At 47.8% G+C, this 24,000-nt stretch overlaps 1 protein-coding gene across 3 annotated transcripts in view; it reads right to left on the minus strand.

Annotated features, from left to right (window-relative positions):
* LOC307242650 (C-terminal-binding protein 2-like) overlaps nt 1–24,000 on the minus strand; it is a gene marked incomplete at its 5' end in the record, with an annotated part of 57,803 nt that overhangs the window by 24,425 nt on the left and 9,378 nt on the right. For 2 of the 3 annotated variants that reach the window (XM_080017177.1, XM_080017178.1), the window contains one exon: nt 12,808–12,865. The exons of the other annotated variant lie outside the window; for it this stretch is intronic. In XM_080017177.1, coding sequence (XP_079873303.1) covers nt 12,808–12,865 — 58 coding nt within the window. Of the gene's footprint in view, nt 1–12,807; nt 12,866–24,000 lie in introns of those variants that run through there. 3 annotated transcript variants of the gene reach the window in all.

Raw genomic sequence — 24,000 nt, forward strand, 5'->3', positions numbered from 1 at the left:
TGTGTGTGTGTGTGTGTGTGGAGGGGGTGTGCATGCGTGTTTGTGTGTGTGTGTGTGTGTGTGTGTGTGCGTGCGTGTCCGTGTGTGTGTGTTTATGGGTGTGTTATTGAGTGTGTGGCAGACATAATAATATTTTGCCCAAAGCGTACATCCATCTCTCCCTTAATATCTTTCCCTTTAGTCTTAAACATCACAGTGACAAACAAAACGGCCTCAGTTAAGTCATTTCTCTGTCGACTGGAGCCCATTAGCTGGCTGTCAGAGGCTCGTACCCGGGGATGACACCGGTCTGTGCGAATGAGAAAATCGGAGGTTTAGTGGCGGCGTCAAAAGGGGAAGATCCCAAGGATTATGGAGCCCTTCTCTGCTCTCATTACGACACGCACAGAGAAATGGACACAATCGCAGGGTGGCAGCGAGCAGCGTAATTTGATTTCATCCGTCCAGCGGTGTAAGCTGGTGAGCCGGTAATGTCAGTCAGAGGCTGGTCAGCTTATCACCTGCAACGACTCATTCCACTCAGCCAACTCAATGAAATGGGCTCCATTTTATAGATATTTGCTTGAGTAATGTCTGTCTCTAACCTTGGTGTCAGAGCCCACAAAATGGATGTGAAGTATGAAGGTTTTGGGCAATTACTTAAAAATATAAATAAATAAACAAATAAACAAACATAAATTACATCGAACAATCAATCAATCAATCAATAAAAAAATACATTAAGGCAGGACTTTAGAGTTCACTACTAACTAAAGCTCATGTTACAGTATATAACCAGTTTCTGAATCAAAGAAAAAGGTAAAAGAATAAAACTTTTTTTTTGTCTATTGCACTGACATAAATTATAATTTTTCCTTTGTTTGTGACACATGTTGGACACAAGCGCTCAGCATTTTGGAGACTGGGTAGAAAATACCGAAATGAAATATGAATGTATATAAAAATAGGGAACAGGAAAGGTTTTTGTTCCCTTATAATGCTGAGAAAAATGTATCCAATTAAAAACAATGCGGACACATTATCTTCAACCCAAGTTTTTTCTTTCCTTTGTATTCTAAATAGATCCCTTCACTTTTTATGGGGGCCTTTTAAATCAAACAGGATTTTTGCGTTCTTTACCCACTGGCTGGAGACGGTGTAAATGGGAACATACCTTGCGACAAACAAAAGGACACAGCTAATTGCCATTCTGTACAGGTCAGTTGTGCACCTTGTCGGAAGCAGGGCTGAAAGAAGGCTGCGTTGCACCATCTGCCTAAAAGCCCCTCTAGGCCACTCTAAAGCGCTTGTTATTAGCATAATGCAACAAGACATCCATGCTTACAACAATAGGGGCTTGGGGACGACAGTGAGATAGTGTACAGCACAACACGGGAAGGGCGGGGTTGGGTACATACAGACCACTTCCAAACCCAAGTCTCTCCAAATGGACACAGACACAGGAAAGTAAAAAAAAAAACACTCAAATGCTGTACACACCATTGCACACCCAGGCGCCTACACACCAATACATTAAAACACTTGCACATGCAATTGTAGAACGGAAAAACACTCGCATTAAAGATCTCTAAATAGGGTACGGAAACTTGCAAGCTGTTTGAGTGCACTGTATGAATAATGCTTCTTTCAGATTGACTGTCACTCAGAGACACCGCAATGTCGTTGAAACTGAAGATGCTTCGAAATGAGAACCGACAGCTGTTCCAGCCGCACCTCCATATCTGCAATACTGCGTCTCATCAACGCCATTTTGCATTGAACTGTGAAATATTGCGACAAGAATAGCTCAAAAGATTAGAAGCGTAAATATGAGCTCATAAATAATTAAAAAATAATTCTAATGTTGGTATTGAAACATAACTTATGGGTAACAAAAATTTAACCAATTAAAAATACACAATTTCTACTGGTACTTACAAAAAACAAAATTAACAAAAACGTTTTTTGTCATCTGGTGTTAAACTTATGAATAGAAAGTTGAGATGATTAAAAAATCGGAACAACTGTCAAAGTGTCAAAATTAAATGTAGTTTCGGTTTTATGTCAAAGTCGCCGCCAGCGGGGGAAGTTATGACCTTCTTTTTGTGGCATTCAAAATTAGATCTGCCTTGAACATTGTCCAAATGTATAAGTCACTGTTAATCTTTTGTGATGCTTTGATGCCTTGAAATCCCTGACTAGTTGATTTAAGAGTCCTCTATGAGCAAAGCCTGCAGCCCAAATTGTACATGAATGGAATAGTTGCAATATCAGTAACAACTTTCTATAGCTGTCAGTAACGTTAAGACTTTTGAGGGTCAGTAGATAAACCATTACTACCTCTGGTTTCTGTGTCGATTCATGGTCAGTGCCGTGCTCAGGTTGAAGAGCATTACAAGTACTTTGCTAACTTTGCGTACAAATGCTCGTGTCTTTATATACGCACAATTGATATATGAAGATGCCTCTCTGCCGTTTCATCAAACATCAGATGACTGAGAACTTCTGCCTGTAAATCTTAAAATTACAGGTAATTTTTATCTTCTTCTATCAGTTAAGACAGCAGAAATATAAGTATTGATTAAGGATAAAAACCAAATGTAGGTCAGTGGATAGATTACTAGAGTGTCAAGTTTTCCCTTTAGGGGGGCATTAGACCGTAATCTGGATAACAGTCGTTTTAAAAGAAGAGAGGTACAGTGTATAAGTGAAATATTGTTAATGATTTATAAGGCCGGAAAAAAAAGAGGAAGGCGAGGAAGGAAACGATAAAAAAAGATTCATGTACTTATATCAGGAGAAGCCATGGTGGACACGATGACTGGTGGTCCAGTGCGACGACTCAGCTTCTGGTTAGTCACCAGAGCGCTTTGGCCCTGAATGGTCCCCCCCATGGGCACTAAAGAATTGTCAGGCACAGGTCCCCCAGCCTTACGCATCAACTGTGGACTGGGATGTGGGCTGTGCATGGGCGACAAGGGAGGCAAGTTCCTGTCTCTCTTCATGAGCTCCATGGGCACTGTGTAGTTAGTTGAGTATGCCTTTGGTACCTGCTGTGGAGGCTGTGGTAGGGCTGGCATGGACAATGGCATCTGCTGTGGCATACCTGGCATTTGGTGAATAGACCCTGGCACGGCAGGCATTGATCCTGTTATCTGTTGTGGCATTATTTGCATACCCTGCATTGGCATCGCCATTCCTGGATGTTGGGAATAGGCAGACATGGGTCGTGACTGGACATGAACCAAGGACCCAGAATATGGACCTGGGGTACGAGGGACTGGACCAGGGTAGCTCCCAGAGGCTTCCAGAAGTTGTTGAGAGGGGGCACTGTTTGGCCTTCTTCCCATCACCTCTCCCATCCTTGGGGATATTGTCTGCATAGCTCCCGGGGTCTGCGGGGCCATCAAATGTGGGTCCATGGCTATAGCTTGTGGAGGATGTGGCTGATGTTGGTGGTGCTGCTGCTGGTGGTAGATGTCTGAACGGTGGCTAAAGCTATTGGAACGCCCCCTCATGGGTGTCTGTGGCTGGGAAGAGGCAGGTGGAGCATCCAATGGACGTTTGCAGTTAAAGGCCAAACGAGACAGTACGCGTGCTTGACCAAGGTTTGGGGCTACGGTTCGAACATCATTTTCCTCCATGACAGCCAACATGCTGGTGGAATCAAAGCCCTGCTGGATAAGTGAGGAGATGGTGCTCTCTGACAGGCCCTCGTTTCGGAGCAGTGCCAGGAATTCAGGGTCAGCAGTCTTCCTGGGGTCCACAGGTGCAGGTGTTGGAGGAGCAGTTGGTGGGGGAGCTGGGAGGGGAGCGGGGATTGGCGTGGTGGGAGGAGGGGGAGCAGGGGATGCAGCTACCTGAACACTGACTGGGCCAGGAGCAGGTGCTGGAGCCTGGACTTGGGCAGGTGGTGGAGGAGGTGGAGCCACCAGTTGCAGATTTGGGTCATAGGCGGGCATAGATGTTGGAGGTGGCAATGGCTGCTGCTGTAGCTGCTGCTGTAACTGCTGCTGCTGCAGTTGTTGCTGCTGAAGTTGCTGTTGATGCAACTGCTGCTGCTGAAGTTGCTGCTGCTGCAACTGATGCTGCTGAAGTTGCTGCTGCTGTAATTGTTGCTGCTGAATTTGTTGCTGCTGTTGCTGGAGTTGTTGCTGCTGTTGGATGGTGTAGGGTGAAGCAGTGTCTTGCCTCATAATAATGCCCTGACTAGCAGGATCCACCACCAGACAGGTAGCAGCAGCCTGCTGCTGTGGATCAATGGGGCGGCCATTAACATCCGTGTAGATTGGTTGACCAGGTGGAGGCTCACTGGCGTACCGGGGAGAGGAGTGCTCCACACCATAGTGAGATGGAGATGGGTCTCGGGTAGAGATGCGTTGTTGACCATCTGTCATCATCTTAGCAACAGGGGTAGCAGCGACAGCACCAGGCTCCCTATAAAGCCGATTCATCTCGTGAGAAATTGGAGGTGGAGGAGGTGGTGGAAGAGGTGAGGAAGGAGCTCTCCCTCCCTGTCCCTGATCCCATGCAGTGCGAGCCCCGGGACTCATCCCAAAATGGGAGCCTGACCTGCTGAGCGGATGTGGGTGAGGCGGTGCGGGTTGATGCTCTGCCCGGTAAAATCCCTCCGGTGGGCGGGGAGTCATGGATGGGTCATGGGGATAATAGTCCTGGTTTGCGATAGATCCATGATGAGCCATTGGTTGGCGTTCGTAATGATTGAGCTCCGGCACAGAGCCTTTTCTCAGAGTCCGGGGATCGCGTCGCTCGCCGTAGCCCTGCACGTACAGGGAGTCCTGGAAGGAATATGGGTCGCGTTTCAAATCCAGGTCAGGGGGACGCACTCCCGGTGGGGGCTCGTACCAGCCTCCTCCTTCCCCGTGTGACAGGGAGTTCCGCCGGCCTGCTACCCTTGCTTGCTGGTCGTAGACACTCTCAGCCCCGTCCCACTGACCCACATTCCCCCCGAGAGTGTCCCAACTGTGGGAACGACCAAGACTCAACTGCTTGTTAGTGACAAGCATTTGAAAAAAATTTGAAAAAAGGAGACAGTGTTGGCACAAATCAAAAAGGAAAAAACACTTCTTGCACCGCTGGAAGTTGCTCCCTTTCAAGTATTCATTTACCGTAACGCCAAAAAAAGGATGAGTAACAGACGAAAAGAAAAGATGATGAAGCAAAGTATTTTGTTTCACCTGATATCAGGTTGTAATATTTTCTGGTCTCCTGAGCTCCCCGTGCTATCAGGTGACTCCCCTCCGGCTGGTGATCCGTGAATAATTAATCTCTGGTCACACTGGCTCGTTGTGCAGGAAAGAGGACACCACGCTCAAACACGCCCTAACACACCACCTCCGTCCACAGAAGAGGTAGCCAAACTACTCCGTGGAAGAGACAATATCAGGAAGCTAGCTTGACATGACCATCCATAGAAAGGAAAACAGACCAAGAAAGATGGGGATAGGTTGGGTTAGGGGGTTGGGATGGGCTGGGGCTTGTACTAATCCAGCAGGGTTTATCCATCCCTTCTCTTGGACATTTTACTCCCTCCGCCGATTGCTATGAGGGATTACCGTCTAAATAAAGCCTGTTTAATTCTGCAGCCCACTGTGACGTCGCGTGAACCAGATAAAATTGTATTGTGGGCCCTTATATTGTGTTGCCAATGATTGACAGGACACACCTCCACTGCCCTTCACCCACCCTGCTCGAGGACTCACTTACCTGAGGCTGAAAGTGCGGTGTCGTCAATACGCTGCTACACTCACTCACCCAGTTATTTGCCTGAGCAGATTCGCAGAAGAGGAGGACCAGAGGGAGGAGAGGCGAGCCAAAGCGGACCGCTCCATTGAAATGAATACAGTTGTCACTGCTAAGTCCCATGCGCTGTCAGTAAACATCAAATCCACAGTGATTGGACACTAATCCTCCAGGCCTCGTGCAACCATGAGAACGGCATAACCAACTCTAAAATGTCCTTGATGCATCTGAAGCTCTCTGTGTTACAGAGTAATTCAATTCTAGATAAAAACAGAGAAAATCGGAAATCAACCGACAAAACTTTAAGTGTAAGATGGCGCGACCCACATGTTGAATTTGGGAGACAGAAAAAGAAACATGGAATAGCAACGCACAACTCAGAAAGACATTGGCATTTCAAGCATGATATAGTTCATTATTTGTTGCACAGATATACCTGTGTGCGTTTCGTTGTTTAGCTTTTGTTTTGAGACAATAAAAATAGAACACTCTATATAATTGTGAGAAAAACCCGAAACCTGTTTTAGTGGAAGCACAGAAACTCATATTTTATGTTAGCCATTTTCACAACCGGTTTTATTCTCTTTTGATACCAATCGTCAGCTAAACAACCTTTCCGACAAAGCTACTCTGATCCGCTTCCCTCAGACAGGCCCTATAATCTGGATTTCGTCCCCTAGAGGGAATGGAAGACCAAGTGGTGGGAGGGCTTCGGGGGGTGGGGGCAGTTTTGACAACAGGAGACAATTCTGAATAATAAAAACTTTTCCAAACCGCCATTAATGATAAAAAACGGTGTGCTTTACAAGCTGGGTAACCACAGGAGCCACAACGGGGCCATATTTCTGTTTTTCTAAAACAAAATACGTCCCACTGAGAAATGATGATGCTTTGGACTACTCGTGAAGTCAAAACAATATCTGAAAATATATTTCAGAACATACCAGTCTACAGCTGGAGCATTATTCTTCAGACAAATGTGTTGTAAGGTTCAGCAAATGTACAAACCTGTCTCTCTTCATTCCTGTCACTGGATACGTGGTTTACCAATTGGTCATTAAGGAAGGAAGCTTTTGCTTCCGTCAACCCTACGCTCACAGTGCTCGCCTCCAACTAGTTCAGAACGCAGCAGCTCGGCTTCTTACCGGTCCCAATAGACGACGTCGCATCACCCCTAACCTGGCTTCTCTCCGTTGGCTCCCTGTTGGGTTCAGAATCCATTTTAAAATTTTACTGATGGCTTTTAAAGCACATCTGGGTCATGACAGATACGTTGACCCCATATGAGCCGGTGCGCAGCCTCAGACCCTCAGATTGGGCCCTTCTGGCTGTTCCAAGGTCTAAAAACTAAAGGTGACCACGCCTTTTCTATCAGGGGCCCCTCGGCTTTGGAACGATCTGCCTGAGGAGATTTGGCAAGCAGGGTCAGTTACTTCTTTCACTTCTCGAAACCCAATTTTTTATACATATGCTTTTATGTGATGTCGGCCCTTTTCTTTATTTTCTATTTCTTATTTTTTTTTAAGTATTCATTTATTTCTATTGTCTCTTTATGGGCTTTTTCAATTGAATGAATGAATTGAATTCCTATTTATTAATGTTCCTGTGCCTTTTAAATTCATGATCTGAGCACTCTGATTTCATCTGCCAAAGCACTTTGTAAACTGTGTTTTCAAAGGTGCTATAAAAATAACAATATTATAATAATAATTATTATTATTATTACAACATAGCACAGCATTTATTTCCCCCTAACATCTCAATTTCCCCAAAGACCAGCACAATGAGAGCGATGCTGTATAGATCACAGTGAGGTCTCAGGTAAATGCATAGGAATGTCGGCAGCAGCGGGCCCTAAAATATCTCTCAATCAAAGGTTCTGCATTTAGTGGGGGATTAAAGTGCGAATCGTCGAGTGTTGAAGCGCCCCCTTTGATGTCAGCTCAGGATAACAGGAAGAGAGGGATTGCGGCTGAGAAGGATATCAAACCAAATTGGTGCGATGACTGTGCACATATTGTTAAGGTCAGAGGAACCCGGCTACGGTTGACATTAAGAAATCAGGGTTGGATACAAGGAGGGGAGAAGTACGCCATCAAAAAGACGAAAATGCTTGATGCTAGATGAATATTTTTAGAAGAGTATTCGTCCATACCCAAGGTTATTATCACATCCTATTACTTTTGTTTAACATCCAACATTTTTTTACATGGCTCTGGGTATTTGACGTATGTATGATGGAAATTCACCAGATACCGCCATGCAATCACCCAGTACCAATATTGGTGCAGCCTGAGCACACGTGTGTGGAAGGCGACGGCTGGTATCTCAGCCCTTGATGGTATGTCCAGTTATTACACCTTCAGCATGGCACAGCGGACATCTCACACCGCACTCAGGATTCGCACTTTGCATGTTAAACTAAACAGTGTTTAACCCCCAAATTCAAAAATCCCTCGATCTACTCTATTTGCCAGACTAAGCAAACAAAGCCAGATTCAGTGTGACAGAGGGATTTAGCAGGAATTAAGCCGGGGATTTCAAAACAAACAAAATACCGCTGCAGCAGAAGCTCACCAAGACTCGACGTGGAATGGTCGGTGAAGCCTTGAGAAAGACTACAGTGTACGATACGAGTCCAGTTCATAAACACAGAGCGGCAATGACGCAATGATGTGGCACGTGGTTATTTTGGCTCCTCACCACATTCTTCGGCATTCTTATAGCTTTCGTACAGTGTTCCACGCGCGAAACACAGAGTTTCACTATCTTCTGGCGTGACAAACACAACTCGTGTAAATTCTCCACCCGCGGTTCATTTTACACTCTGGGGATGGAGGTGCAATCAGTCTGCCGTGGGTACTCGGTGGCAGCGTGTTGGACACAAGGAAAAGACTAATTAATCAGATTTGTGTCTAATCTGTCGCCACGGATCCTAATGTTTAATAAGCCCCCTGCATCTCTGTCACTCAGTCCCTCGCTCCCTGCCTCCAAATTAATAATGCAGCTCAACCAGAGGAGAGACTGTGGGTCAGCCCGTGCGTGAGCGTGTGTGTCCATATTTGAATTGTACAGCACGGCACGCGTGTCAGGTTGCGTGCGTGCCTGTGTTTGCCTATGTGCCTATGTGTTTTTTCGGTGAGGGGTTTCACATCGAGTCTATTTGGAATCCCCCCCTCTTACTTCCACCCACCCAAGATTTCGACGAGCTCAACACTCTCACATAAACACAGGCAAATGTGCACATATTCGGCATATCTCGGCGGTCCTTTGAACCTCTTTCTGCGCGCCTGCCGACGGGCGTCCGTCACAGCGGCGGCCATGGTCCTTCATTAATATGCTGTTTTCCATTCAGACGCTCAAATTCCAACCAAAAACTGCAGCCTTGGCCTGACATGCATACATGAATAAATGACAAGACTAACTAGAAATGGATACTGTGGCGCAACAGGGATAAAAAACAACCTCCTCCCTTTAGCCCGACACGTCATGTACTGGGGGCATGATTTGAATGCTAAACACGTGTTGACTTATGCATGAGCCGGGGACAGGAAGTGGCGACTTGAAAACAAAATTACAATGGTTGTACGGCTTAAAGAATATGGCTGTCGCAGGCATTGTAGCGCACATTAAACACACTTAATGTACACTGTTGGTGGATACGGGATGGCAACAGGATTATGCCACTCTGAATGGATCTACATCGGGACTAAATGGATTGTAAAGGGTGACAGCATACAGTAGATGTGAGCAGTTTGCCAAATTACAATCCAATCAGCCACCAATCCACGCCGCCTCCGGTCACGCCGCCACCACCCACCCATCCTTTCGCCGGACTGACTGTGCCACAATTTATTTATTCTTCAGCCCAGCACACTTTCACCGCAGCCCTACGAGAAGCTAGAGTACAAACACCACAACAACTGTCAGTCAAGCGCAAAAGGCAAAAGGAAAAAATACATTTTACAAAATAGCAAAGGAACACACACACACACACACACACACACACACACACACACACACACACACACACACACACACACACACACACACACACACACACACACACACACACACACACACACACACACACACGCACACGCCATTCAGTTTGTGAGTTGTAAGGATTGTATTTGGGCCGGGCTGAACCGCACAGAGGCACCGCCCTCTGGTGATTTTTATTTGTCCCGTACTCTTTTCAACATACCTCGGTCCAAAAATGGCACTCTTGTTTTTCTTTTTTTTTTTTTTTTCCACCCCCCCCTCCGCTCACCGCTCGCTGCCTAACCCATAAAGGAGCCGTAGGTTCTGGCCAAGAGCCTGGAACACACCCATGGGGGGTTGGGGGGTGGTGCAGAACCGGAGACCGCTCCGATGACTTCATACAAGGACTGGCTGCCAGAGGCTGGGGCAGGATGGGAAAGGCTGCGGGGAAGAGGGGGAGGGGGGCCAACCGGAGAGGTAGATGGTTTTCGGGGGGTTGGCTCTGTGTTGAAAAACACCCTGAACACTGAGCCCTCCGCACACCCCCAGCCCCCCAAATCTGGGCATGGTGACAATACTTCACTCTCCCATTTCCTGCAGGGGGGGGGTGGGATTTTGCCACTTTAAAACAAATTCCACTACTCCCACCTTGTGGTGTTTCGATCAGAGCGCTGATTTTTACTGCACGAAAACCACGTTCAGGGCTGACGTTTCTAACGACTTCGCGGCACGCCACTACTCGTGTCCCGTCCCTGCCTCCATCGGTAAGTTAGCTCTGGCTAAACGACGGTGGCAACGGCTCCCGGCGCCACTCAAGCCAATGCACGCTGGGTACACAGATGGAGCAGACAGAAGGATGGAGAGGGAGGGGAGACGGAGAGAGGGAAAGAGGGAGAACGAGAGAACTGATGCTCGCAACAGCTGTTTGCCACAGTCCCTTATTGCACTTGTACACACTTTGGCCATTTATCAAGCACACAACAGAAGGACTAATTGCGCTCCGGTATTCTGAAAAGCCCCGAAATCTTCCCAGTGAAGGCTGTTGCAGTTAGTATGAGCAGAGGAATACATGCGGCACTTTGTACCGAACAAATCCTCCTGCTTGTGGGCTTACAGGTCTCAAAAAAAATAAAAATAAATAAACGACAGCACAGCGAATCACAGGGCGCCACGTGCCGCCCAATCGAGGGCGCGGTCGAAGTCACAATCACAACAAAAAAATAATAATAATGGACAAACTCATATTGAAGTCTAGAAGTGATGTAATTTCAGACTCTTTATTTCGCGCCCATTGAGACGGGGGATGAGAGAACTTTAAATCATTTTCTTCACACGTCTGCCGACCGCGCCGTGTGCAGATGAAAAGGTGGGTGGCTCACCAGATGCAGGGAAAATCAACCTTTTTTGGGTGGGGGGGGGGGGAATCGTGCACACTCTCTCCGTCTCCCCGCCTTCGCCAGCCTCTGATCTTTTTAACTTCCTCGACGTGAATCACCCACTTCACGTTTTCAAGAGCAGCAGCAGCTGTGACTAACTGCACCAGAAAAAGAAGAGAGGGGGGGGGGGGATCCCATTATCTTTGTCTGTGTGACCTAATTGTCGACAAGCAGGGCAGACGTTGGACACTGCGGAGGTTGCCTGTGGTGCCAGGAGCGGGCGGAGGGGGTGGGGTTGGGGTGCAGAGGAATACGCAGTTTTATGACGGATGACGATGCACGATGCTACGCGGGCATCTGAGAGGGGCGGAGGGATGTTCCCTCCTCGTGCACAAAGAATGGACGGTGCGATAGGAGAGACCCAGGGCTCCCCGGAAAACCCGGTGCTCGCGGTTTCGACGGGCTCGGAGGCTCCGCACCGTGGCTCCGCTTCCCGGGGCAGAGGGTGATACAAGGGAGGAGAGAGAGAGAGAGAGACGCAGAGAGAGAGAGCGAGAGGGATAGGCCCCCATCAATATCCTCGACGAAATTATACCACCAATTGTTCGCGGAGTCGAGCGTGAGAGTGCCGAGGTGGTTTTCGCGAGGGTGTAAAAAAAAAAAAAGAAAAAAAAAGAAAAAGGAAGCAAAGATGATGTAACGGAGGGGACGAGCGATGCAACTGGCACGGCGCTCCCAGCCGAAACGGGCGGCGGTGCGTTTCGGGAGGCACCCTGAACGCACTCGCACGGTTCTAATTCATACCAGGGCTTTGAGGAGCGCATCATTCCATTACGCCCCCGCCACACCGCATCACTTCCGTTTCAGACACACTGAACCAGAGCGTCTCTGCCGGCGGCTGGCGATCCCCCTCGGCGAGTCTGAGTGCTGTTAACCGAGGGACGGGGCGGCTCTGAACCTACCGGAAACCACCCCTCGCTCCTGACGGTAAACTGAGTCACTTCTGCTCAATAGTGGGTGATGAGCGGCGGCGCTCGCTTGCCGCCCACACGCCGGTGAGCGAGCGAGCGCACGATTCGGCGTGCTGTTTGGGAGGTGCGCGTCGGGAGTGACTGTGCCTGCGTTGCAACGGCGAGTGGCGCCGCGGAACGTCTCCGTAGATCGCTGGGACCGTAAAAAAAAAAAAAAAAAATAAAAAACCTCTGGTTTGCCGCGTTTTTTCCCTCCCCCGCCGCCATTTTCCCCGGAAAAGACGAGGCGGGGCTCTTCCGAGCTGCCTGAAATCCGCGAAGAACGCGCCGCCATCTATCTTCAGCGCGTTCTTCATGCCATATGACCTGTTCCCTGATCCATCCATGATCCATCCCATTCTCATCTCGAGCGTATTCCGTACTTCACTGCCGCAGCGGCCCAAATTTCCACCGTGAGATACGTCTGCGGTTCCTTTCACAAAATATCATCACAGAATTGATCCCCTCCCCCATTCCCAAAGTCGCTTGCTCGAGGGCACCGTGTCGACGGACACAACAGTGTCTATGGATGAGGATTTAACCTTGGAGGGGGTAGGACAACCCAGGAAAAGTGTGTGTGTGTGGGGTTCAAAGTGGGGAAGAGAGGCCGACCGACTGAGCTCAAGGCGAGTAAACGAAAGCGAAAACAAGGAGGTGAAGAGTGTCTAGGGTGGAGAAGAGGGGGTCCGTCTCACCTTCGCAGATCCTGTCCAGCCTCTGCCTCTTGACTTTGTGTTTGTCAGTCTGCGCCATCTTGTCACGGCTTGAGGGGGGGGGGGGGGGGGGTTCCCTCCTCTCCTCCTCTCCTCCTTTCCTTTCCCCTCCTCTCCTCTCCTCTCCACTGAACACCTCTGCTCCTGTTCCTCCTCCCTTCGTATAATAATCCAAAATAAAGTGTCCCGGTCGCTCAGGTGGGCGGCTACGGCAGGGCCCTGAACAGGGCACACCCTTGACGCTGCACACCTGGAACACAGACACAAGGGCGCCGGTTGGTTGGTTGTTTTTTTTTTTCGAAATGTTTCAACGAAACACTTTTTTCTATTTAAAATTCCTCCCAAGTAGAAGCTGGCGATCCACATTCACAGCATGTCATTTGTTTATTTTTCGGCACTCCAAACTTCCGGTAAATGGCTTGATCCGCCTCTTGTGCAACACCTATTCAAGACATAATGTGTATTCTTTAAATCACTCATTTCAATCAATCAACCGAACCAATCACAGCCCCTCCCCCCCACAAGCACATATTAATCTCCCTTATGCCAAGATTTGGTAAGAGATTGCCCGAGCCAACCGCAGCGCTCCGGCCCTTGTGGGGATACCGCTCTCCACCAGAGGGAGCTTGTACAGTTTTCGCCACTGTGAGAAGACAGAATCTCTTCTCAGGAGATATCTTTCTAATTGGTCCTTCTGGTCAAAGCTAATGTTCTGCAGACGGCAGCTTCTGAAGCAGTCAGGCAGACACACACACACACACACACACACGCACGAGCACACACACACACACGCACACATGCACACACACACACACACATTAGGGGCGGCGTGTCCCACTGACTGTTATATGGGTCAGTTAGTCAGCAGACGAGAGGGCGGGTTTTATCAGCGAAAAAAAACCAACAACAAAAAAAAAGAAAAAAAACTGACTCAAGAGAGGGCGGTGAGCGGTAGACGACGGTATTGGAAAACATTTAAAAGGATGATACCCCCTCCTGCCCATCTTAATCCTATATTATTCAAGGATTTATTTGCCAGTTATAACCTTTCACGTTGTTTTTGAGATGAAAAAGCAGACTCGTCTCACCTTGACTTTCATCCACGCGAGCAATACCGGAGCCGTCAAACGCACATGGCTTTCACCAGTGCATGGTCATGCAGAAAATTACGTTTTTTATAGCTTAGCATAACAGTAGTAGAGTCGTATAGTATTATCATTTCTTGATCTTTATCTATTCCATAAAGATGTGCATTGTTTATGACAGTGTCTGCTGTTCTTGGAATCTCGCCTCGGCTACACTGAATGTTCTATGGTCCCCATTTGGGGATGACTACGGAGCATTTCGAGAAATCATGTCATCCATCTTTTTAGTCTTTAACGTGCACCTCCATCTCGAAAGAGATGGAGCGGGCATGTACAATTTACGTTCAACTGCTGTGTAACTCAAGGCGGACCGTTATTTTTTCTTTGGCACGCAGAGATTTGTCGTGCCTTTCCTAGACAAAACATTCCCCCGCCAGCGGGCATTACATTTACTATGTGCCGTGGAGAACCTGGTCGTGTGAACACTGTCTTCCTCTGGCGTGCAGAGAAATCCACTGCGTCTTCCCCGATGCAAAAAAACACACTGGGGCCTCCTTCGCCCACATCTGCACTTTGGCTTCCCTCATCCGTAAAGTCTTTTCAGCCGTGGACGGAGATGTGGGAGCCAGAGGAGTGCAGACATTGAGCGTGGAGGAAATGGTGGAGTCAGTGTGACAGAATTCCAAGTCAGTGTTAACCCCCCCTACTGTAGCCGTCAGTGGGCGACCTGCCCATTGACCGTGACTACCCCCTTGCTTAGCCCCCCCCGTCCACAGCGAAACGGTGAAATCAAAGAGAGAGGGAGAAAAAAAATGTGTATGTGCATCATTGTAGGTTTTAAACTGAATAATCTTTCCATTCTAATAAAAACCCAGCGCAATGTCACACGATCCACAACAACATGCAAGGTTTCAAAGTCAGCCAGTCAGTCACTTTCCTCTGAAGATTTTTTCCCTTTGATTCCCCCGCAGTTAAAGTCAGAATGAGTTCGAAGTGCGTTTGGGGTTGCAAGTAGGAACGGCAATATCTTGCGTCAGAACTCTACCGTCAACAAAACTCAGCTGACTGAACTGGCAACCCGACAGCACCAACGCAAACACAAATAATACCCCGTTCCCACTGCACTAAAAACCTGGTAACACCCGCTAACATCTGGCATTTGTCAGGTGTTCGTGGGTGTCAGATGTCAGTCCCAGGACAAATGGCCCTGCAATAGTCACAGGTATTTATCGGCTCTGAAGGAAACATAACACCCGGGTAGACACCCAAATTTTCGCCCGGCGCGATGCGACCCGTGTTGAAGTTGTATCAATCGGTCATTTCATATCCCATTTAGAGTCGAAAATCTAACTCCAAAGTTGTTGACTTTTTCTCCCATATGCGGGACCATGAAGAGTTTTGGGTGTGGGGATCGCTCTGTGGGGACCGCTGCGACGAGCCCCCAACGCTCCCTGCCGGGCTCCGAGCCGCTCCAGCTGTGTGTTCATGACGTCCAGCAGGACACACCAGAAAAAGGAAAGCAAGGCATACTCGTTCACTCCGGAAATGGGAATGGCGTCGATCGGCTGTTTTTAGTGGGTTTACCTGCATTTAAAAAACCCGGGTATACCAGCTAATTTTGGTGTTATAGCACGGTAAAAGTCTAAATGTAGCTGCATTTAAAACCATTAAGATTTTTTTTTTTCCCACTTAGTAACAAAGATGCAAGATGTATGGATTAACTCTTTTGAGACTCGCTTTTGAGATGTTGGAAGACGTATTTCCCTAATTCCACTGGAGCTCCGCTTGGCTAGTTGATCCCCCCTGCAAACATGCATTTTTCCATGTATATATATTTCCCTAAAGGGAAAAACAAACAAACAAACAAAAAAAAGCCGTGAAGCCGTGAAAACATTTCCATTTGCACAACGAAACGCATGGACTGCACCCTGCAGCAGAGGAGACTTTGTTGAAACGCCTTCTCTTTGGCGTCTCCTTCACTTCTTGCCTGTCCAGCTTTTGTCTAAAATAAACACAGAAAGAACCAACACTCTCTAAAATTCCAGCTGCGTCTGTGAACATTTCGGCACAGCTGTCTCGACAATCGAAGCCGCTTTGCGGGGTTGTGCTGCTATGCTCCCCAGCGCGATACCCACATACAGCAGGGTGGTTTTTTTTTTGTTTTTGTTTTTTTTTTGTCTCCCCAATAGCAGACCCAAAGGGGCCTTCACTTCGGGGAACATCTCCCTTTTTCGGCCCACTCACGTTACCGCCACCACGCCCCCTCCATCTCTTATTCTTCTCTCCTCTCTTTTGTGAAGTGCATAAGAGCAGGACGAGCTGGGAAGATCTTGTTTAGGTGGATAATGGCGCTCGCTTAGACAAGAGAACAGGAGTGGGAGAGTAAACGAGCAGACACAAGGGAGAGCGAGGGAGCGAGAGAGAGAAACCGATCGGTTGTAGAGATGGAGAGAGACAGAGGAAGCAAAAGAATGAGAGAGCGAGCGAGAGAGAGTCCTTTATTGACGGAAGCCATCTTTAAAAATAAACTCTTTCCAGCGAAAGATGCCTGTGGGTTTGGCTAGAAGTGAGCAGAGGAGTCACAGAATGGAGCCGGAGCTACGGTAACTATTCTATCCGCTCAGAATGAAATATCCGAGGAAACATTTACTACAACGGGGGAATGTTGCCCGCAGAAAAAAAAAAAAAAAAAAAAAAGATACGTTTAATAAGTTTTATTTTTTTTTACAACATCAACCAAACCTTCTAAACCTCTGTAAACTCTCTGAAACCAGTGGCCTTTAGGTATGAAGATCAAACCGATGCCCCGACACACACACACACACACACACACACACACACACACACACACACACACACACACACACACACACACACACACACACACACACACACACACACACACACACACACACACACACACACACACACACACACGTTACTTATTTAAACAAGGGTTCATCAGTTTTGGATGCAAACAAATGGCTTAACCTGGAAATACCCCCTTTACCAGTGCTGCAGATAAAACAAACAAACAAACAAACAAACAAACAAACAAACAGTTAACACCCTTGTGCAACATCACATGAAATGAGAACGTGGACTTGCTGCCGAAGACAGGAATCGGCAGGGGCGTTGTGATTCCACGCCATCACCATGAGGTGCCAGTTTGATCCAGTGCTGGGAGTCACAACACTGAGTCGAAGTCGATCATTGTTCGCTTGCGTTTCAAGACAGTCAGTCTTTGCAAGCTTCATTTCATTTCAATTCATTCAATGCAATAAAATCCGAAAAGCAAAAACAGAAACATCTTTTCAAGTCGGCGTGTTGTTTTGTTGTTGTTTCTTTTTTTTTTGTTGACACTTCCCCTTCATCTTCTTCTTCTTTTCCGTCGCCCCAAACGGAGCTCCACGCGCTATTATTCCCAGAGTGGGGCGCTTTGGAATGGAAACCGACGCGAGATCTCGCCGATCCCGTCGGTGAGCCGGTTCCTCGCCCCGGTGATACGGTGCGGCGCTCGTTACACAATGAACATTTCCAAAATAACAGCGAGGGTTGGGAAGGGGTGGGGTGGGGTGGGGGGGGGTGGATTGTGCAGCGGCTATCTATCACGTCGTTGGAGTGGACACTTAAAAGTCAGTGATTTATGTGCTCTGAAAGTGCAAGATAGCGGAAGAAAAATAGAGGGGGTGGCAAGGCGGTTGAGGTTTCTCTCCTCTCGTTAATCGGATAGTTTGGGCTGTGAGGGGCACATAAAGCTGTCCTTCACCAGGCTGATTTACGCCTTCCTCCACCCCTCCCTGGCCCAACACCCCCGCCGCCCACCCCCACCCCCTTCCGCCCTTGCCACTGCTAATTACAGCAGCCCTCTTTCTGCCTCTCTTCACCGTCACTATTATCACTGCACTGTCTGTGTGTCTGTCTGTCTGTCTGTCCGTCTGGGATAATTGGATATTTTCGTTTAGAGTCTCGCAGTGGTCGCCGTTTCGTCAAGAAGTGAGGACGTTGTCATGTCTTGAGACGCAACTCCGTAATTAGAATTAACGACGATATTACGGTAGGGCCCAAAATATCTCACAACATGAGGTCTGAGAACATTTGAGGGGGGTTTTATCCCGAATGCAAGAGTGTCGCTTTGATATGCTTGATGAACTTCAAATTATTGTCTACACGTTTGGATTCCCCCTGACCTCCGTGCTAAAGGTCCTTCCACATTATCCGTCCGTCTCTCTTACCGTCCCTCCCCTCGTCTCTTCCCTCTTCTAATCGTTTCTCCGCCTCCACCACTGCGCCACTCTGCCCACCCCCCCGTCTCTGCTTTAGACTCTTTGAATGCGGCAGTACTAACTGCTGACTTTCCAAAATGTTCTAAAAACAGCGAGCTGCTTTTAAGCCACCCAGGAAATGCATAATGGAGCGTACGGGTGGGCGTGTGTGTGTGTGTGTGTGTGTGTGTGTGTGTGTGTGTGTGTGTGTGTGCGCGCGGCGGCCGGTTAGACTGCTAAGCGAACGAGGGGGCTCGCTGCCGACCGCCGTCCTCCCCGAGAAGGTTGTAGATCAACACGCCAAAACCGTGGACGGGGTACTTAACTCCTCTCCAGAGAACGGACTCTACGTCGTAATATATTGTGAAGACTAGATGAGCCTGTTTAAGCGATGGCGCATTCCATCGCTCCAGTGCCTTACACTTAATGAACGAAAACAAAGCCGACGGCGGCGCCTAACATCTCTGCCGGAGAAATGGGTGATTTATCTTTCCACAATGAAACCCCCAGCAGTAGCAGAATAACAGCGAGAGAAAAATGTTTTTAAAACACACGTGGATGCATACAGTCGACCCTGGTAATAGTGTCCTTATTAGCGTGTTATAGTATTTTTATGTTGTTATAGCAGTGATGGCTACACAAAGTCTTTACAGCTCAAAAAATGAAGGCTTGTCTACGTTCCAAAAACACCAAATCTCCATCCACACTGGAAATGCACCGATGGTCCCCGCAGGGATGCTCGGACAAATCTCACTGAAATCTTGTATTTCCAAATGCAGATGAGACGCCCGGGCGGTCGTATCTCTATCACACCAAAGTCTCTCGACTCCCCGTCCAACGGCAATTCACGTAGAGCAACCTCACACCTTTGAGCCTCTGAAGCCCCGTTCACACACAGTTCAAAATAGATGGGGCAAGGGACAATGCATTCCAGTGTAGGTGCAATCGTTTGGACAATCTGCCGGCAACGGATGTACGATCCGAATCAGTTTGGTTTTTTTACCGGCTCTCAGAGAAAGCGTCCACGTTACGCACGGTTACGCCCGTTTTTGTTTTTTCTGTTTCATTCAATGACTATAAATACATTAACAATAAAAACACACTGTTATCAGGGACTCACGGAGATGCCGCCAACCTTTTTTTTTTTAAATTTAACCCTAGCCTAATGTTACTAAATCAGTGTGATCAGTTTCAACCTGTCCTACACTCTCTGCCTCCCGAGAAGGAACTTTCTCCACCTGTTCTCTCTCTCCCTGTCCGCTCGCTTCCTCCGGCTCCACGCTGCAGCCGGTGGGAACGCGAAGCGCTTGTGCCCGATGTCCCTGCACCCCTAACTGAAAAAGTCCCGTTTAGGGTGAGCGGCATTTTCTAAAGGAAAAATAATTAAATTTAAGAACAAAAATACCTCTCTCCATAGAGACTGGACGTGTTCCAGTTTCTCGTCTTTGCAGCCGAAGGCCACGTTTCGAACTCACTTTTTCACCCCCCACTCAGTGTCTCCAAAAAATCCACTGTTTGTGCCTTGCCGACACCGTGTTCTGATATGGCTCCACCCCTACTTCACATGCTTGTTCCTTGCAATGTTACTGTTACTTCACACATGACCCTAAGCGGGAACGGTTTCGGAACATTGCTGAGAAAGACTGCATGTGTGAAAGGGGCTTGAGATAGGAGCCGCAAACTGTACAAACAGGCTCACCCTCCTTGAGGGGCAACAGGGAGATTTTAGGCCAAACCTCTTTGCGGTCACCCTAGGACCTTAACAAAACACGTCAATTCTCCGGCTCCAACATTTCAGCATGCAATTATTTGTTTTGGGTTTTTTGGGTGAAGTCCTCTCCATGTCGGACATTCAATTTTGTTTCCTCCGCTGACTCCATTAAAAAGGACAGCGGCCCCCTTGCCGCGATGGGACTGACCGGACAACAGGCCCACGGCACTTTGTGTTCGGATACCGGCTCGAGATTTGCTGTGGTAAACCAAAATATGACATGTCTGCAGCGAGCCCCATTGAACTGCAAGGTAGTCATGCACACTCGGCCAAAAGTGACACTGGGCAAAATATGGATCTAGGATGAGAGCCACGCAAGAAATTAAGAGCAGATTAAAGAGGGGGATTCAAAAGAGTCGTGGGGAGTCTTTATTGCGGCACACAGCTTAGAGAAACCGTTGAGAAACCCTCAGCTGGTTTCTCTGCTGTCTCACCCTTTTTGGTTTCCCAGCTATTTAGCGCCCCTTTATCCTTCTGGAAATAGTTTGTTTCCACCAGAAAGGCCTGAGCCGCAAGAGTCACAGTCACCAACAGGCACCATCTGAAACAGTTCACTCCCATCGTTCGGTGATATCCGACTTACCCACACATCTAATGGGCAGCGTGTTTGAAAATCACTTAACATTGGCGTGATGGAAGCCACCGGTAAAGGTGCGATAACGTCTCAGGAGTAACTCGTTTAACCCTGCGTGAGGGTTAAACGAGTTCTTCCCACAGTTAAATCAAAATGGGGAGGATTAAGTTGGAACTCTTCGAAATGCTCTACAAACAAAGTCTGATTGAAAAGCGAGGACGGGACTGATTTCAGGAATAACCTTATGATTGTGGAGGGTGACTCCAAAAAGGAGAGATTAAACCGATGCTTCCGGATCTAGAAAACGAGGGCGCATGTGTTTGGGAATTAGGCATCCAGGGCTGGGCTGGTCCTAAAATTTTCGCTTTCGATCGATCGTCACCCAATAGTCCAATCGATTGGCATTATTGTCTTGGCAGGGCGTTTTTCTTTTTCTAAATCCAAATATCAATTGTCAACTTTGGATAAAATAGAAGAATATAAGGTTGAATAACAGCCATATTTAATCAGGGGCCACTGTGCGGTTTTAGTGGGAGAAAGAAGACAATAACTCTTTTCCCGACGTTAGTTTTTATAATCACGGCAGGAGGATAAGGTTGCAACTATGGTGTTCTAATACGTCATATTCCAGAATAAACTAGTTTTTTTAGCCGGTGGGAAAAAGTTGAAGAGAAAGTCCAGATGAGCAGCACATTTATTTTCAGGGCAGGATATTAATATGCATGATACGTTCTTAATGCGTCCTCATCGGTCTGGTCCAAATTAGTCTTCATTATCACTATAATTTATTATTATTATTATTATTATTATTATTATTATTATTATTATTATTATTATTATCATCGTTATTATGACATAGTCTACGGCAAAGGGGAGATTAAAAACGATGCTATTTGCAATGCACGGTAAACTGCAAGGACAGTGCACTTCAGAGACAGCGCGATCGCTGCAGGGAGAAGTATTGTCGGCTTTGTTTCAGAAGGAAAGTGTGGTGTTTAAGCATACATGAAATTATTCACGTATATTTATAGGAAACGTAGGTTATTTTATACATTTTAGAATAAGATTATCAGCTTGCAATTATTTTGTGTGTCTGTCAATGACTGTCGATAACCGCCAATCACCCGGTGATGAAGTAACCGGCCCGGCCCTATGCGCTCGTGTAGGTGTACTCATGTAGTGGTATTCATGTAGTGGTATTCATGTAGTGGTATTCATGTAGTGGTACTCTGTAGTGGTACTCTGTAGTGGTACTCATGTAGTGGTACTCATGTAGTGGTACTCTGTAGTGGTACTCATGTAGTGGTACTCTGTAGCGGTACTCATGTAGTGGTACTCATGTAGTGGTACTCATGTAGTGGTATTCATGTAGTGGTACTCATGTAGTGGTACTCATGAAGTGGTACTCTGTAGTGGTACTCTGTAGTGGTACTCTGTGGCGGTACTCTGTAGCGGTACTCTGTAGCGGTACTCATGTAGCGGTACTCTGTAGTGGTACTCTGTAGTGGTACTCATGTAGTGGTACTCATGTAGTGGTACTCTGTAGTGGTACTCATGTAGTGGTACTCTGTAGCGGTACTCTGTAGCGGTACTCTGTAGCTGTACACTGTAGGGGTACTCTTTGAAAAGCTCTGACACCTACAGTATCAGTACAGTGCAATATCAAAGATTCCGTTTCAAGTTTGTTTTTTGCAGAGCTCAGTGACGGTTTCCTTGTTTTTCCAATTTGGTTTGAACAAACTTGAGTTATTAATCCGTTTAATTTTATTAAGGGCCTCTCCCTGGTGGCGACCGGTCCAAACACAAATGTGGTTGGTTTTGACAAAGTCGAATGGCCTTCTGAAACTCTGAAAGGAGGAAACTCTGGAAACAGCCGTGGCTCGCAGCACAACAGATCCACTTGCTTATCTTCCCACCGGCTTCGTGATTTTGGCGCACCGCCCTTTTTTAGCATACCAGTACGCTTATTACCTGATGCATATGCAGCAACGGCAAAAACCCATTAAACTGCAAATGAAACCGCAGCAGCCGTTTCAGACTCTGAGTACGTGCATTCATATTTTGAATGAGCTTCGGTTCAGACTGCTCGCAAATTCCAGTTATTTGATTATAGACACTCTTCATTAGACAGGTCAGCTCCACTCAGGCTCGGCAGTATTTCCTCTGGGAAGTTTTGTCAAGTCCCTCGACGATTGTGAAGGTTTGTCGAGATTTGAGTTCGCCTCGTGCCTGCGAACGGTCTATCAACGCAGACGGAGTCTGTTTCGAAGAGCCCCGGCGGGCGCCGTTGGGGCAGGCGACGGGGAAAGTCAATGCAATTTCACAATGTGGGTACAAGAGCGGCTAAGCCCTCATAACCCAAACTCAGATGAGCCGGGCCCTACAGATTCATCCTACTCCTCCCTCAGCTGTGACTACATTAGCATTAGCGGCGAAATCCACAAAGACTTACAACGAGCGCACCGACCCGGGCTGAGGGGAACGCCGGTTTCGCGAAGTTAGTCGGGGTTAAGGGAAGGGCAACGTCGCCCTCGAGGCCAACCAGCCATGAGTCCAACACCACTGACCTAGATTAATAGCAACCATGGCAGCGCCAAGACCACTCAACACGCCCCGGTTTCCTGCATCCTGCCTGCCTGTGTGTGAAATGATTCCATCTGTCAGGCTCAGCTGGGCTGAGAGAACACTGATGAATACGGCTGCCGACGCACACGCGCACGCACCCGCACACGCACACACACACGCACACACACACACCAAAAAACAAATCACAGACGTCTCCGCTGCGAACTGGGGCCAAGGTGGGCGTCTGGCTGCCTCCAGCCTCCAGGGAGGAAGGGGAGGAAGTTTTCCACGCAGCCCGCTGCTTGAAAGTCTCAAGGCCGGAGAGCAGCCCTCCGGAGAGGAGGGGAGCGGTGACCGCGGCGGCGGCGGTGCCGGCGATGTGGAGCCTTTTTTCACGGCGAGCCCCTCACATTAAACACTATTTCCTTTTGAAAAGGCATTACGCTCTGAACACAATTGAGAGCCGCGTCGGAGCACTGTCAGGAGACGGCAAATTGTCACAGATGAGCGAACCCAAAAATGAGCTCCATTCAGGGCGAACAAGTTTTGTCTCTCCACCACTGTGCCTGAGTGCTCGGAGGAGTCTCTTTTCAGGTCCGTCGGTGATGCAATAACGTCCTCATAATAACACCCAATTATCTGTCTGCGTACGTGTGTGTGTGCATGCTTTGCTGCGTGCTGGTATGAGGTTTTCGCACCTCTTTCCCAGCTCACATGCATATGCGTGTGGACAAGGCAGGTTAATTACACCGGCATGTTTCCCTGACTACTTATAGCAGCTGATATTCAGTGAAAACCAAGGAGAGATAACCAGCTTGGGCTCGTACAAACACCTCCCCGACCGCCTGTGAAGCAACGACGCGGGAGGACGAGTTGGGCTGCTTTAAATATAAAACAAGGCTATGAAAAGGGGCT

This window comes from Zeus faber, assembly GCF_960531495.2.
Source record: "Zeus faber genome assembly, chromosome: 16".
Taxonomy (NCBI): domain Eukaryota; kingdom Metazoa; phylum Chordata; class Actinopteri; order Zeiformes; family Zeidae; genus Zeus; species Zeus faber.